At 41.9% G+C, this 15736-nt stretch overlaps 2 protein-coding genes across 2 annotated transcripts; both read left to right on the forward strand.

Annotated features, from left to right (window-relative positions):
* Nucleotides 1-647: 647 nt before the first annotated feature.
* On the forward strand, nt 648-1664 carry LOC134398179 (proto-oncogene Mas-like; the record flags this gene model as incomplete). Its single annotated transcript, XM_063125427.1, has 1 exon — nt 648-1664. A coding segment is annotated over one exon (1017 nt), but the record flags the coding sequence as incomplete, so codon positions are not given.
* A 7311-nt stretch (nt 1665-8975) lies between these two features.
* LOC134398180 (proto-oncogene Mas-like) lies at nt 8976-9932 on the forward strand. Its single transcript, XM_063125428.1, has one exon. The coding sequence runs from the start codon at nt 8976-8978 to the stop codon at nt 9930-9932; it is 957 nt and encodes a 318-aa protein (XP_062981498.1).
* Nucleotides 9933-15736: the final 5804 nt, after the last annotated feature.

The following is a 15736-nucleotide window of genomic DNA, read 5'->3' on the forward strand; positions in this document are numbered from 1 at the left end:
AAACACCATCTTCCATAATCTTTGTACATATTTGCATTCCCACCACATATGTAAATACGTTCCTTTTTCCCCACAACCTCTCCAACAATTTGCTGAATGCTGATTATTTATCTTATTCAACCTAATCGGGGTTAGGTACCACCTCCACAAAATTTTAAAATAATTCTCTTTTATTCTCACTGACATACTTCTCAACACTCTTTGTTTCCACAGTCCCTCCCAGCTCTGTCGCCCTATTTGTACCTTCAAATCTGTCTCCCATACCATTTTCCCTGAACTATCCCCTAACTCCTTTTCTAATAATATTTTATATATTTCGCTCATTAACCCTTTTAAAACTATACTTCCTCCTTTACCTTTTTCCTTATTTACTATTAACTCTTCAAACTTCGTCATTTCTCTACAAACTCTATTATCTTTAATCCACTTTTTATTCCATTGTTCTAATTGCCCATACTCTAACCAAGATAATTTTTTCTCCTTTAACAAATCTTCCATATCTTCTCTTGTATTTATATCTCTTAACCAATCCTTTAATTTCAATTTGTTTTTCTCTTTTAATATTTTACTTAATCTACCTTTCAGTTCCTCTGGGAAATTCTTTAAATGCAACCTAATCATGAAAATATTATTTTTTCTATTTTTACAGGGAAGGAAGAATTCTTTTCCTCACCAGACATGTCCTGATGACAGAGATAAGCTCCTTGTCCACTCCTATGGCCAATGCATCAATGATAAATGACTCACAAGTACAGAACAGGACTGACAGACCTGATGAAGTCTTCAGAATCTTGTCCTATGTTATTTTGCCTGTCATCATTTTGGGACTAGTCGGCAACGGAGCCATTTTCTGGTTTCTGTGTTGTAGAATCAAAAGGACTAAATACACTGTGTACGTACTGAACTTAGCCATTGCTGATTTCATTGTACTCTTCTGTTACATCTTATCCTTTGTTTTCAGTTTAATTATATGGGGAAGACTAGCTTTTGAGCCCTACCTGTATGAGGCAATGGATATCTTGACTCTTTTTGGCTACACCACCAGTTTCTTCCTGTTGACAACCATTAGCATTGAGAGGTGTCTGGGTGCTTTCTTTCCACTCTGGTACAATTTTAATAGGCCAAAGCATCTCTCAGCTGTATTATGTGCTCTTCAATGGGTCCTCTCCTGTGTAGTGACTGCAGTGGAATTTTTCACCTGCTGGTCAATAATTTTCTCATCTGAAGAAGAATCTGACAGAATGTGGTCTGCTGCAAAGATATTCCTTACTATCATTTTTGTGATTTTTATTCCAATCATGGTCCTTTGCAGTTTGAGCCTATTTGTTAAAATACAGAGACATTCACAGCCAACCTCTCCAGCACGACTTTACCTCACTATCGTTATCACAGTTGTCCTATTCGTCATTTTAGCATTGCCATTCAGATTGGTATGCCTGATAAGTTACTGGGATCCATCAACAGAATTCAATGGGACTCTCCTTCGTTGTGTTACCCTCCTTAATTTCATCAACAGCAGTGTGAATCCTTTTGTTTACTTTCTTGTTGGAAGGAAAAAATGGCGGGCGTCTCGGGAAACGCTCAGTATGGTGCTTTATAGATCCTGCAAAGATGAGGTGGATGTAGTGGCACAAGAACACATGAGCAAAGAACAGGAGGCCTGAAAACCTGTCTCAGTAAAAAAAGCTTTCCAGATATCCATCGGATAGAAAAAGGGTTTGTTTTGTACAGACGCTTGCTTTCCAGCTTGCTGCAGAAAGATTTGCCAGTGCTCCTGCTGGTTTCCTTACTTGTTATTGCCAAGGGGAGTCTGATTTTTTCACCCTCCAGTTTTCTTCATTTACCCTAATATATGAGGACCAAACTAAATATTCTGTCTAGTACACATGGCGAGGCCAAGCATAAAGTAGCCACCTTGCTGAAACTAAGCAGGTCTGGGTCTGGTTAGTGGCTGGAGGGGAGACCCTTTGGGAACCACATGTAGCCACCTTGAGTTTCATGAGAGAAGAAAGGTGTGATTTAAACGTAATAAATAAGAAAAATATTTTTCTTTACCTCTGTGTAAGTGCTCATGGAGCCCATTTAGATGGGGACCACACACACTTACATGGAAATAAAGAAAACTAGCTTGTGTGGCTCCACCACACCTGCTAGAAAGGAAGTTTAGTTTAGCCCTAACTTTGCTTTTTTTTTAAAGTCCATCAGGCAATGACTATTTACATCTGATAATCTCCAAGAGGCCTTCCCTTAATCCCATCCACACAGTGGCTTCTCCACACAAATGTTTTGGACTATGCTATGTTTGTTGGGGCCAGTGGGAGCTGGTGGCTCTGATGTCAGTGGGGCTGTAAATCCACTCTGGGTTTCAGTCAGAAGAGTTATGAGTGTTTCTGACTGAAACCTGGATTCATCATTCTTCTGACATGGGGCCACCAGCCACCACTGGTTGGGCTGATGAAATTGAAGTCCCCCCCAAAATGGAGGGTATCAGGTTGACATACAGGCTACTAGTCCTTGACCTTTGGAAAATTAAACACTATTGACAGGCTCAACATCACCCTTTCAGCATCCTGTTTTCTTTCCTCAACAACCTAGCTCGGACCTTTGTTGTGAACGTGCCTCCTGGTCTCCATCTCTAGTTCCTTCCAACCTGAGTGGATTTATTTCTGAGTGACTGTCAACTTGAGGAAGCTGAAGTAGTATAGGTAGTATGGAGGATAAGGGTGTCTTCATGGCGCCAGTTTGGTGCTGTGTCCCTTGGAAACCCTGCACTTTCCTTTCTCCAGGATGGCATCAGGTCTCGGTGTCCATCCATGGACCAGAACCGCCCCCTCCCTCTTCCTGGTGGAAGGCGACCAATCGCAGGTTGCCTTCCACCAGGCATCGCCCAGCCATGCGTTCACCGCGACTCCAGAGCAAGGCTTTGGGGCTGTCTTGATGTTGTCTTGCGCATCCTCAACTCGCTCCAGAGAAAAAAGTTGGGATGGGTGGGTACGCGATTGCAGCCTCATTGTATAATCAACGCCATTCCACCTTGTATCCACTGGGGTTTTCCAAGCATTTAGACAGCCCCTAAGTTTGTAGGTGGCTAGTAGTCATGATGGCTATATTTTGCTTCTGAATATCAGTTACTAGAGGGTGCTATTGCACTTGCATCCTGTTTCTGGGCTTCTCATAGGCTTCTCATTGGCCACTACGGGAACCGAATGCCAGATTAGATAGGCATTTGATATGATCGTGCAAGTCTGTTCTTATGTTCATATAATATCCATTTCTACACATGTCCTTTTTGTACATGTGTCTGTAATTCCTTCATTGCACACTGCCTTCCTAAGTAGCATATATATATATATATATATATATATATATATATATATTCATTCATTCATTCATTCGGCAATCTTTTGCTATTGAGAAATTGTCAACAATGATCCCCCCCCTTTTTTTCTTTTTGTAAAATGGGTGGCATATTAAGAAAGATCTCAAAAAATTGTAAGATGATTTTTACTTTGGATAAATTAATAGGTCCAGACGAGGAGTTCCTGTCCTTTTCCAATGTGTGTGTTAAATATAATTTACCTACTATGGCTGATTGGCAATACTTGCAACTGAAACACATGCTAGAATCTAGGTTTGGTCTGGCTCCTGCAGCTTTAACTGTTGTGATGACGAGGGAATTTCTCCAGGTGCTGCATGCATACAAATGACACCTGCTGAAATTCCATTTTCTGTTAAAGGTACAAGAGCCCTGTCTTCCTTTCCATATGGTCAGCCTAATGCTGGGTGTATTTGATTTGTTCACCATTAAGAAAATTATCTCGGTAATTGAGCTATCCAATTATATTATCAAGCTGCCTGCTCCATCAACACGTCTGAATTAGTGGCAAAGCCAGAAAGAGCAGCCTGTTGACAGCTTCTCTGTTAAAACTCAGAAACATACACATTTAAAAACAGCAATAATTACCATGGCAAAAGCAACCATGAGTTGCAAACTGGGAGAATGAACATTAAAATGGCAAATGCAGTGATTAAAATATGTATAATATTAACCAATCTTATTATAAATGTATCATGCATGTGAATGTATTTACAACTGACTGAACAATTTGTAGATGAATGTGCCTTATTAAGCTGATACTTAATAAAAGGTTCCCAAACCACAAAATATCTTCTGCTTCTGTCTTCCTTCCTTTACTCTTATGAAACTGGCCAATTTAGATATGACAGCATAGCTAGGCGCAGACTTTATATCCCATGCCAGAGCTCCACTGTCACTCAGGAGATGGTTTACTCCTTAATTCTCCCTTTTCTCCAACCTTCCAGAGTGGAATGCTTGTTCCTGAACAGGAAATGATCTGATGGCTCACAAAAATGTCATCAAAGCAGTTATAACATCACCACAAAACATAATTTTATTTATTCATTTATGAAATTTCTTACCTGCTTTTCATTATAATATAATCCCAAAGTGGGGTACATACAATAAAACATAGTAAAAGGATACAATATATATATCTCAAAATTAAACAAGGGAGAACAGTAACAGATAAATAACAATGTACAGACCAGATGGGAAGTTAGGGATGGACCTACTTGAAATAAAATCAGATTATTGTCCAGCTTGTATATGGGGCCCCTGTAGTTGGAATATTTGTTTTGCTGTGAGTGTGATGTTTATGTAGGGTGGCCATAAGAAAAGGAGGACAGGGCTCCTGTATCTTTAACAATTGTATTGAAAAGGGAATTTCAGCAGGTGTCATTTGTATATTTGGGGAATCTGGGGAAATTTCCTCTTTATCACAACAGTTAAAGCTGCAGGTGCACTGCCCTCTTTTAAATCTGGTCACTCTAGTATAAGCTCCTACAGCTTTAACTATTGTGATGAAGAGGGAATTTCACCAGGTTCTCCATATATACAAACAACACCTGCTGAAATTCCCTTTTCTATGCAACTGTTAAAGATACAAGAGCCCTGTCCTCCTTTTCATATGGTCACCCTAGTTTATGTAAAAAGCCTGGTTGGCTACTGAGCAATAAACTGAAAATACTTATTATTCATTTAACAAATTTCTTGCCAGCTTTTCATTATAAATAATCCCAAAGTGGACTACAAGCAGCAAAACTTAAAATAATACAGCACTGACATTGTGACACACACACAGACACCCCATCCCATGCAGGCAGTCCAGGAGGAAATCATGGCTGATGGCATCAAAATCTGGAAGAGAACCAAGGAGAGCAACAAAATCACATGCTCCATGTCCCTCTCTAGGTACAGGGTCATCTACCAGACTGATCAAGGTAATCTCCATCCAAAAAACCCACTAGGGAGCTAGATTGAAATGGATCCAGAGTAATGACACTGTGAGCTTTAGTATCCTTCAGCTAACAGTTTCTGTGAGGTCATGAAAATCTCATATTCTGTTTGTTACATAGGGCATCCATCATCATACTGAGGTGTCATGCCTTTGCAGCAACACACCTCCATATGAAGGGCAGAGGAATGATCAAACAAGATTGAAAAGAAAACTGGAGAGTGATCACGGTAGTATTTTGTTTTTATCTTGCAGCTGTTCTGATCAGTTTATGAAAATATATACAGATCATCAATAGTCACATTCTGATGTGGCTGCTAAAGAGGCATACTAGTAGACTTGTCAGTGGTTATGGTGTTAGGCACATCACTGATGCACCTACGTGAGGCTAGTGTTGGAGAGATGAGAGGTACAGAGGAATAGAGAAAACATCTTATGGCCTCTGAAATCTTCCCACCAGAAACATGGTTGATCTATTAATCTCCCAATCTCCTTTGCATTTGTTTGAGGTTTACTGGCAAGGGGAGATAGACAGTGCCTTAGGAAGCATATCTCTAGTATGACCTACATATTCCTACACCACTACGCTTATCAGCCAGATACAGAAGGGGAGGGGGCTCAACCCAGACATCTAGCACTCTGCAATTATTTATTATATTTCTATACCACCCAATAGCCGAAGCTCTTTGGGTGGTTCACAAGTCAGAACTTTGCCCACACAAATCACTGAGAAGGAATTACTTCAATCCACTGGTCTTGGGCCTACACACATCACTTCCAAACACTTTCTTTACCTCAGGGATGGTTGATTGTGCCATAGAAATGTTTTCTAGGCTTGTCACATGAGAAGAGGAGAACAGTGGCTTATTTCTCATTGGTTATTAAGCAAAGAATAACAGGCTTATGTTCCCAAAACACACTTTTGTCTGAGGCCTTAGGCTAGACCTACCTCATAGTCCACAATGGAGGAGGGAAGATCTCGCATTGTGATTAACGCGAGATCCCTCCTCTGTTTACATGTGAGACACGACGCCCTCAGGAGGAGAGGTGTCGTGCCTGCCATTTTTTTTCCTTAAAGAGGAAGGAGCTCACGAACGCTCGTACGCTAAAGGTAAGTGTTTTTTTAAAAAAATAATTACTTTTCCCACTCCCCCGCTCCCCCCAGCTACTCCCCAATGGGCGTAGCCCGGGACCGTGGAAAAAGCGGGCCCAAAGGGGAGGGCTCTATCCCAGGGCAAGGGAAGGATCATTCCTCACTGATCCTGGGATCCCGTGCGTCATGTGGACTCACAGGGACGATCCCAGGGTTCGGCCCAGGATAAAGCCCAGTCTAGCTAAGGCCTAAGATTGATAGAATATTTGCAATGGTGAAAACGATAGCTAGTGGAAGCCAAGATACCTGGCTCTTAGAAGGAATATAGTCAATTGCCAAATTCTGTCATTGTCATTATCATTGATCCTGTTCAGATGACACGGTAAGCCATGATGATTAAGCATTTTGAGCTAAACATTATAGCTTAGTATGTCATGTGAACCATGACTTAGGATGTTGTGTGAAACTTTCCTAACCATGGTGACTACATAACTATGGTTCAAACACACTCATTAACCATTTGCTGCAAAAGGATTAGTGGCCTAACCATGGCTTAGCATGTTGTCTGAAAAGGCCCATTGTTTAATTATTAAACTTTTTAAAACACCTTTCAAAAAAAGGGGGGGGAACAAGGTGACCTACAACAAAATTCAAACATGCACAAATTTAAAAGAATTTAAAACAGTTTACAACAACAACAATATAATCTGCAGAAATAGAAAGTTCAATCGGATCTGAGGATGGCATGAGAAGTATCTTTTGGATATATGGTGGAAAAATATGGCACACCACCCAAAGTTCTTTCATGTAAAGTGATCAAGAGATTGTGTAGACTTTCAGAAGACATGGAGATATCTGCCTTCCAATATTAACACCAAAAACATATTCCATTAAATCTCAGAAAATACAATAGCTTGAATTTTGAGTTCTCATGTGAGTGGATCTTTGTTCAAAGGATGCTTTTGCCAGTAGGAGCAGGTTATTTTTGACAACGGAACCAGTTACCTAGGGAGGTTGTGGGCTCTCCTACACTAGAGGCCTTCAAGAGGCAGCTGGACAGCCTGTGAGAGCCACCACTGGATTGGAATCCCTTCCACAAACAGTAGTAGTCTTCTATGCATGGAAGGGACACTTAAGAACCAAGTCATTATCATATTTAGATACCCCAATGAATGCTGTTGTCTCACAATACCTTATTCATAAAAATGTGAAGTTGTTAGAATTCCAGATTCTGTACCTGTTAGCAAAATTATCCAATCTAGTAAGGAACACTGTATTTTTATCACTCAAAATAATTGCTGATAGCAGATGCTACAACTTAGTAGAAACTGGGCTAGTGTGAACTCTCTTATCTTAGGTCAGCTTTGGAAGTCCTCCTCTGATTCATTCGACCAAATGAAGTTAGGCAGGTGCCTACAAGAAAGAGGGCCTTCTCTGTTGTGGCGCTGATTTTATAGAATTCCCTCCCCCTGGAGACTCACCTGGTACCCACACTGGTGATACCGGTCATTTTGGTGACATTTTTCTTCTTCCAGGCAATTTAGATTGTTATTATTGTGATTTTATTTTCTGAGACCTTTTAAATTTGTATTATATTCACTGTTGTTCTTTAACCTGTTTTACTGTGTGAGCTGCCCTGAGAACTAAAAATAATAAATATCTTAACCTAATAGAATTATGCGTATTTCACTGTTTTCCTAGATGTGACTACATTTGGTATCAAATAGTCCCATGACATAGGGCTGCACAGGCAAAAAGTGCTGCTCTTGTGGCTATTTTCCATTCAGTTTTTAGAGCGGTCTATGAATGAAATCATCCACTTCATAATAGGAATTTCTACCTGCAATTAAAAAATTACCTGCCTGAATACAGGCATCTGGAGGAAATTATTTTCTAGGGGATAATACATAGTAGGGTTTACTTTAGAAACTACAAACGGCCATACCAGATATTTTAGGTTCCAACAATCTCTGCACCCTCTAAATGAAAGCACCCACCCAGTACTGAGCAACAAGTTAAGCAGAGCTGGCCCTACCATTAGTCAGAGTGAGGTAAACACCACAGGCAGTAGATGCTTGCTGGGGGGTGGGGAGCAGCAGCAGCCTCCATATTGTTTCTCCAGAGCCCCCTGGCTGTTCCACTCTCTTAGAGGACAGAGCGGTATTTGCCACATAACCTGTCCTGGGCTCCCTAAATTAGCCTGTTGCCTGAAGTGCAGGTGGGGGGTGCTATCCCATTACCAGCACTGAAATAAGATTCAATGGCGAATCCAGTGAACATTGCACTTGGAGCTGGGTGGTGGTGCCATCTTGTTCTTTGCCTTGGGCAGCTAAATGGCTTGGGCCAGCCTTGCACCTAAGGGAAGAGCGTGAATTCCAAATCGGCTTTTCCTGGCCAAAATTGCTGGGAGAGAAATAGCATCACACAAACGTCCCATCCCTGGCTGTCAGGTGAACCTCTTAAAGGTTCCGGACCCCTATTTCAGCATCTCAGCATCTTCATAATGGCAAATTGTGTTTGATTTTGGCAGATTGAGAAGAACTACAGAAGGCATCGGCAGCCTCAAGATGGCAGAGGCATACTCCCTGTCTTTCCACACTATTGGGGCAGTCAAAAACACCGAGACGCAACTGGAGACTGGATACTACTTGCAAAAAATAATTATGATCGTATCTATTCCAATTTGCTCCTTGGGATTAATTGGGAATATAATTGTCTTCTGGCTTCTTTGCTTCAAGATCCAGAAAACTAAGTTCACGGTCTATTTCCTGAACATGGCACTTGCTGATCTGACTGTACTCTGCTACTATGTTATAGCTTTTGTCTTATTTTTAAAAGCAATTCCAATCAACTTGTTCTATTTGCACATCATGGAGCTGGCGCATGCATTTGGATTCAACGCTAGCACCTATCTGCTAACAGCTATCAGTGCTGAGAGGTACCTCATGGTCTTTTCACCCGGCTGGTATCAACTTCACCGGCCAAAGTACCTCTCAGAAATTATGTGTGCCGTTTTGTGGGGTTTGTCCTGCTTGATGTCATTGGTGTTATATTTTGCCTGCTATCTACAATTTGATGCAACACTCAGTGAAGTGAATCACAGTTGTGAGCCTACAAAATTGTTCAGAGTGATTGTCAACCTCCTGGTTTTTCTTCCCATCATGGTCTTTTCCACATCGATCCTCTTTATCAGAATGTTGAGAACACTACAGGAAACCCCTCCCGCAAAGCTCGACATCACCATTGTGGCCACCGTTCTTCTGTTTCTTCTTTTTGCTGCTTCGGTGAGGATTATTGAGATCATAGCCCGCTGGGTCCCACAAGTACATATACCAGTTGTCTTTCTGATTTTTCATTTTCTTGATGCTATCGACAGCTCTGGGACCCCTTTTATATATTTCATTGTTGGCTATTCGAAAACAGCTTTGGTCGGCAATCAGCCCATCAAAACATTTCTGGAGAGAGCTTTGTTGGATGAAGGAAATGAGGGAGAGCAGGTAACGTGGGCCCCAGGAACAAAATGAAAAGGATTATTCACAGAGGGATAATGTAAAGAAATATTCCCACGGGACTTTTAGCTAGCATATCCCACTCCAGAATAAATATATTACAAATACTTTGTTAATGTTCATTATGTCTAATACACCCACCTAGGCTGCTCTACCAGGGGTGGACAGAAAGTAGACCACCAGATGTTTTCAACTTCAACTCCCAGAAGCCTCTGCCAGCATGGCCCATGGTCAGGAATACTGGGAGCTGAAGATCCAATAATCTGGAAAGCACTTTCTTCCCACTCCTGCCCTATACCAATGTTTGCCTCATCTACTAACAGAGACTCTCAGGTCTTAGCTAGACCTAAGGTTTATCCCGGGATTGTCCCGGGGACATCCCTGTTCATATCCCTTCTGCTGCCCCTTATGCCTGGAATGCTCTTCCAGAACACTTGAGAACTACAAACTCAATCACAGCTTTTAAAACTCAGCTAAAAACTTTTCTTTTCCCTATAGCTTTTAAATATTGAGTTTGTTCTGACTCTATACTGTTAGCTTCACCCCACCCGGTGCCTATTTACACTTCCCTGTGCCTGTTTGCATTCTCTTTCCCTCCTCATTGTTTACTACAATTTTATTAGATTGTAAGCCTATGCGGCAGGGTCTTGCTATTTACTGTGTTATCTGTACAGCACCATGTACATTGATGGTGCTATATAAATAATAATAATAATAATAATAATAATAATAATAATAATAATAATAATAATAATATTAATATAAATGACACACAGGATATTCCGGGAGCAGGCAGGGACGATCCTGGGATAAACCTTAGGTCTAGCTAAGGCCTATGACTAACCTTTGCCCCTCCTGCCATGCCATTGATCAAGAATAAAGACGTTGAAGGGAAGTGTGGTGTAGTGGCTAAAGTGTCAGACTGGGAGTCAGGAGATCCAGGTTCTACTCCCCACTCGGCCATGGAAACCCACTGGGAGACTTTAGGCCAGTCACAGACTCTCAGCCCAACCTACCTCATAGGATTGTTGTTGCGAAGATAAAATGGAGGGGAGGAGGATTATGTACCTTGGGTTCCTTGGAGGGAAAAAAGTAGGATATAAATGCAATAATAAATAAAATAACTAAGGACAGGCAACTGATGGGAGGAAGTCTGAGGGTTAGAGTACACAAACCTCCCCAGAAACATTGTGATATGGGGGAGAAATGAGTTGGCTGATTCTCAAGGTGGTCCATTTGCAAGAATATGGAGGAAGGGAAGTAAACCTTAGAGAAGGTGTCAGCTGAGGGGCTGCAGAATATGACCCAGAAGTGGTGGTGGTGGTGGTGGTAGAAGAATCTGTGGGTAGTAGGGATGTGAGCTCTACACCAAAGATCCGGGGGTCCACTGGACCTCTGAAAAAACTCCAAAATCAGAAACCTGTGGTGCAGTTAGAAGATCGTTTGGAGCCCCAAATGAAGGGTTTGTTAAGTGACGTGAGGACATGTTTCATGTTGATAGATGGCTAACTGAAGACACTTCCATATTAGGAAGATGCCAAGGGGTGAACGAGGGGAGTTCTGAGGTTGACTTCTGTGGCTAACCAATAGCTACAGTCTCCTCCCTGTACCACCCTTCAATCGCAGTGCTTAGGGGGAGGAATTGCAAATGGACACCACACTTCAAGAAGGATGCAGACAAGCTGGAGCATGTTCAGAGGAGGGCAACGAGGATGATCAGGGGTCTGGAAATAAAGCCCTACGAGGGGAGACTGAAAGAACTGGGCATGTTTTGCCTGGAGAAGAGAAGATTGTAGGGAGACATAACACTCTTCAAATTCTTGAAAGGTTGTCACACAGAGGAGGGCCAGGATCTCTTCTTGATCATCCCTGGGTGCAGGACATGTAATAATGGGCTCAAGTTGCCGGAAGCCAGATTCTGGCTGGACATCAGGAAAAACTTCCTGGCTGTTAAAGCAGTATGACAAGGGAACCAGTTACTTAGGGAGGTTGTGGGCTCTCCCACACTAGAGGCTTCAAGAGGCAGCTGGACAACCATCTGTCACGGATGCTTTAAGGTGGATTCCTACATTGAGCAGGGGGTTGGACGCAATGGCATTATAGGCCCCTTCCAACTTTACTATTCTATGATTCTATGGTATAAGCCATTTTTCCTTGCCCTGGAACTCATTCGTTTGCTAGTTTGTGGAGTGAGAAAGAGTCCAACTTCTACTTCCCATATGTACTATTGATGTTGGCTAAAAGGAAGGATTGAGGAAAAATGGCTCACATTATGAAAATAATGAAAACCATTCCATGTAAATGAGTTGTCCCAGGAAGTGATAATGACTGGCAGGCAGTGTAGATCCATACAGTCTCACAAGCTAATATTAGGATATGTAAAAGAATCTTGTGCCAAAGGCAGTCTGAGTACTGCAAGTATGTACGCAACTCAGCTGGGCATAAAGTCAAGAGAAGACTTTAAACTGGCAAGAAGGATGCATTTTCCACATTTCTTTTAAGGTGAAAATGCCTACTCAAGAGTAAGAACATAGAGTTCAATGGGACCTCTTCTTGCTCCAGAGGGACTGCTTATAACCCACATGCAAATTTCATCCATGGATTAATTGATTAATCAACTAAAACTCCTATCAGCTGCCACTGGAGGTTGCATAGTGTTCCCCTTGTCATGCACTTCCAAGTGCACGAAAGACCACAGGTACATGGACACGCTTATTCACAGTTGGATCTTGTTCATTTCAATGGGCTTGAACGCCCCTCCCCCTTTGGATACTGAGCTGAGGGAAGGAAGGGATGGCTTGCACCACAGGAGCCCGACTGTGATCCTGCATGTGCTTACTTGGGAGTAAGCCTCATCAGAACCTTGGATTGAGGGCTACATGCACCCCTCTTTTACGGAAAAGGATTGGAGAGAAAGCGCAAGGAGGGGGGCAGAGGATGCCTAATTGGGTCATGCTCAAGGCGGGCTGCCTAAAGTGGGAAGAGCTTGCCTGGCAGCGCCACCCCAGTAGGGGTGCTTCTACTCCTAAACAAGCATGGCTCGGACTGCAGCTCAACCCGAGCCACGTTTACTCAGAAGTAAAGGGCAATTAACTGCCAAGTCCACGTGAATATCTCTCGCTAACTCGCTGGAGGCTTTTGGGCTGCGAGAGGTAGAGAAAGAGACGCAGGAGGACGGAGGGAGGGAGAGATGGGGATAGAGCGAATGGAGAGGGGAGAGAAGCTATGGAGACAGCCCAGTCCAGCTTAATACTACCACCCCTTGAAAACATGCCCACAGAACATCGGATTGAAAACGATAGACGAAAATACACGTTGAAGTCTGAGCAGTGCGCTTTCACGTTACTGGAAGAACCAAACTTTCCACGCACCAAAAAACATTGCTGGGGGCGGGGGGGGGGGAAGAACCACGATCACAGCAGGACATGGACGACGTCATCTGAGTCGTTTGCATACAACGCACAGTGACAGTGGGCTATAACGCTGGAGTGATGAAGCCCAGAGGCATTCTGCCTCTGGTAGCCATTGGATAGCCTTATTCTCCATGAATTTGTCTGTCCAAGTTGGTGGCTATCACTATGTCTTGTGGCAGTGAATTATGGGCTGTGTGAAGAAGTACTTCCTTTTATCTGTCCTGAACCTCCCACCACTCAGCTTTATGAAATGACATTGGCTTCTAATATTATTAAAAATTTCTCCATATTCACTTTCTGCACAACATGCATAATTTTATTTCCTTATACATGCCTTTTTTTCCTAAACTGAATAGTCCCATCTTTCCTTATAGGGGAATTGCTCCAGCCCCTTGTTCATTTTTGTTGCCCTCCCCCCCCCACTTTTTCTAACTGTACAATCTTTCCCTTCTTATTGTTTACTACAACTTTATTAGATTGTAAGCCTATGCGGCAGGGTCTTGCTATTTACTGTGTTATCTGTACAGCACCATGTACATCGATGGTGCTATATAAATAAATAATAATAATAATAATAATAATAATATCCTTTCTGAGGTGCAATGACTCGAACTGTGCACAGTATTCCAAGTGGGGTTGCTCCATAGATTTAGTACAGTATATGCGGTGAGTTGGAGACATTCTGGGAGTGGAGGGGAAGAATCAAATGGCAGTTGGTCCCAGCCAAGCTGATGGGGGAGGGGGGCTTGTGTTCCTCCTTTCCCTCTGAGGAAACCAGGCATGGGGCTGTAGCTCAGTGTTCTCAGGTTCAATCCCCAGTATCTCAAGGTAGGGCTAGGAAAGAATCCAACTGAAACCCTAGAGAGCTGCTGCCAGTCAGTGTCAACAATAGTAGGCTATATGGACCAATGGTCTGACTCAGTATAAGGCAGATTCCTTTGTCCCAAATACCTACTGATGGAAGCAGTTTGAATGAAGAGCAGCCAAATGCCATTTGGTTTCAGCCCATAATACTACTACATAATACTACTAGGAGGAGGGCTTTCTCTGCTGTGGCACCCCGGCTGTGGAATGAGCTCCCCAGAGAGGTTCGCTTGGCGCCTACATTGTTTTCCTTTCGTCGCCAGCTGAAGACCTTTTTATTTTCTCAGTATTTAAACACCTAATTTAACTTAAATTTAAACTCTGCTGTTTTAATCTCATATTTTAACCTATATCAATTTTTGCTGTGTGGTTTTATCCTGGTCATGCTTTTTATATTGTATTTTGTATTTGTGTTTTTAAATTGTGGTTGTTTTATTATGCTCTTCATGGTTTTAATTTTTGTGAACCGCCCAGAGAGCTTTGGCTATTGGGTGGTATAGAAATGAAATAAATAAATAAATAAATAAATAATATTGAACTATGCTGCAGATCCCCAGATGACCTTACCTTCTTGTAGAATTAAAAAGCACAGGACATGCAGTATAGCTCTGCATAATCATGCGGGTCAGTTTCCATAAGGGAAAGCAGGAGTGACCCCAGCACCACCTTCTGGAACCTCCCTGGCAGGGAAGAGCGAAACCACCATTAAATTCTGCTCTATATTCCCACCCATGCTGGCATTCCAGAAGAACACTATGGCTGATGGTATCAGAAGCTGCTAAGAGAACTAGGAAGATCAACAAGGCGACACACATCCTGTCTCCAGGCACAATTTATTAAATTTTATTATTTATTATTTTATTGATTGCATTTTTATACTGCCCAATAGCTGAAGCACTTTTGAGAAAATACTACCAGTTCATCTACCAAGCCAATCAAAGCCATTCCCATTAAAACCAACCAACCAAAAAACAACAACAACAGACAGACAGACAGACAGACAGACAGACCATAGATGTGGTGGGTATTCTGAGTGTTGTCACTCAGTTGCTGTGAGGTCATAAGATTCTTATATTCCATTTGTTACATAGAAACACATCATCATAGTGAGATGGTTCATTCTGTTCCAGTATGAAACTTCTGACAAGAGTAGAAGAATGACCAAACAAGGTTGAAAAGAACATTGGAAGGGAACCATAACGGTAGTATTTTCTCTCTCTCTTGCAGCTGCTTATATTAGTTTGATAAACAAACAATACAAAAGAATGTAAGATTTCCATTAATTACCTGATTACATGTGAGTTTAACTGCCATTCTAGGAATTTGCCAGACTGAACGTTCTGGGACATATTTTTTAAAAACTTCGAAGAACATTCTGACAGTAACCATAGTTCTGAGTTAATAATAATGTTTTGAGTTAATACATTATTGAACTGTATAAATAATATACCTGCACCTTTTTCTATTGTGGTGATGGCTGAGAGTGGGGGTGAATTCTAAGTTAGCCTTTGCCAGCCAAAAGCTGTGTGAGTCAAATATTAC

This window comes from Elgaria multicarinata, chromosome 4 (assembly GCF_023053635.1).
Source record: "Elgaria multicarinata webbii isolate HBS135686 ecotype San Diego chromosome 4, rElgMul1.1.pri, whole genome shotgun sequence".
Lineage (NCBI taxonomy): Eukaryota > Metazoa > Chordata > Lepidosauria > Squamata > Anguidae > Elgaria > Elgaria multicarinata.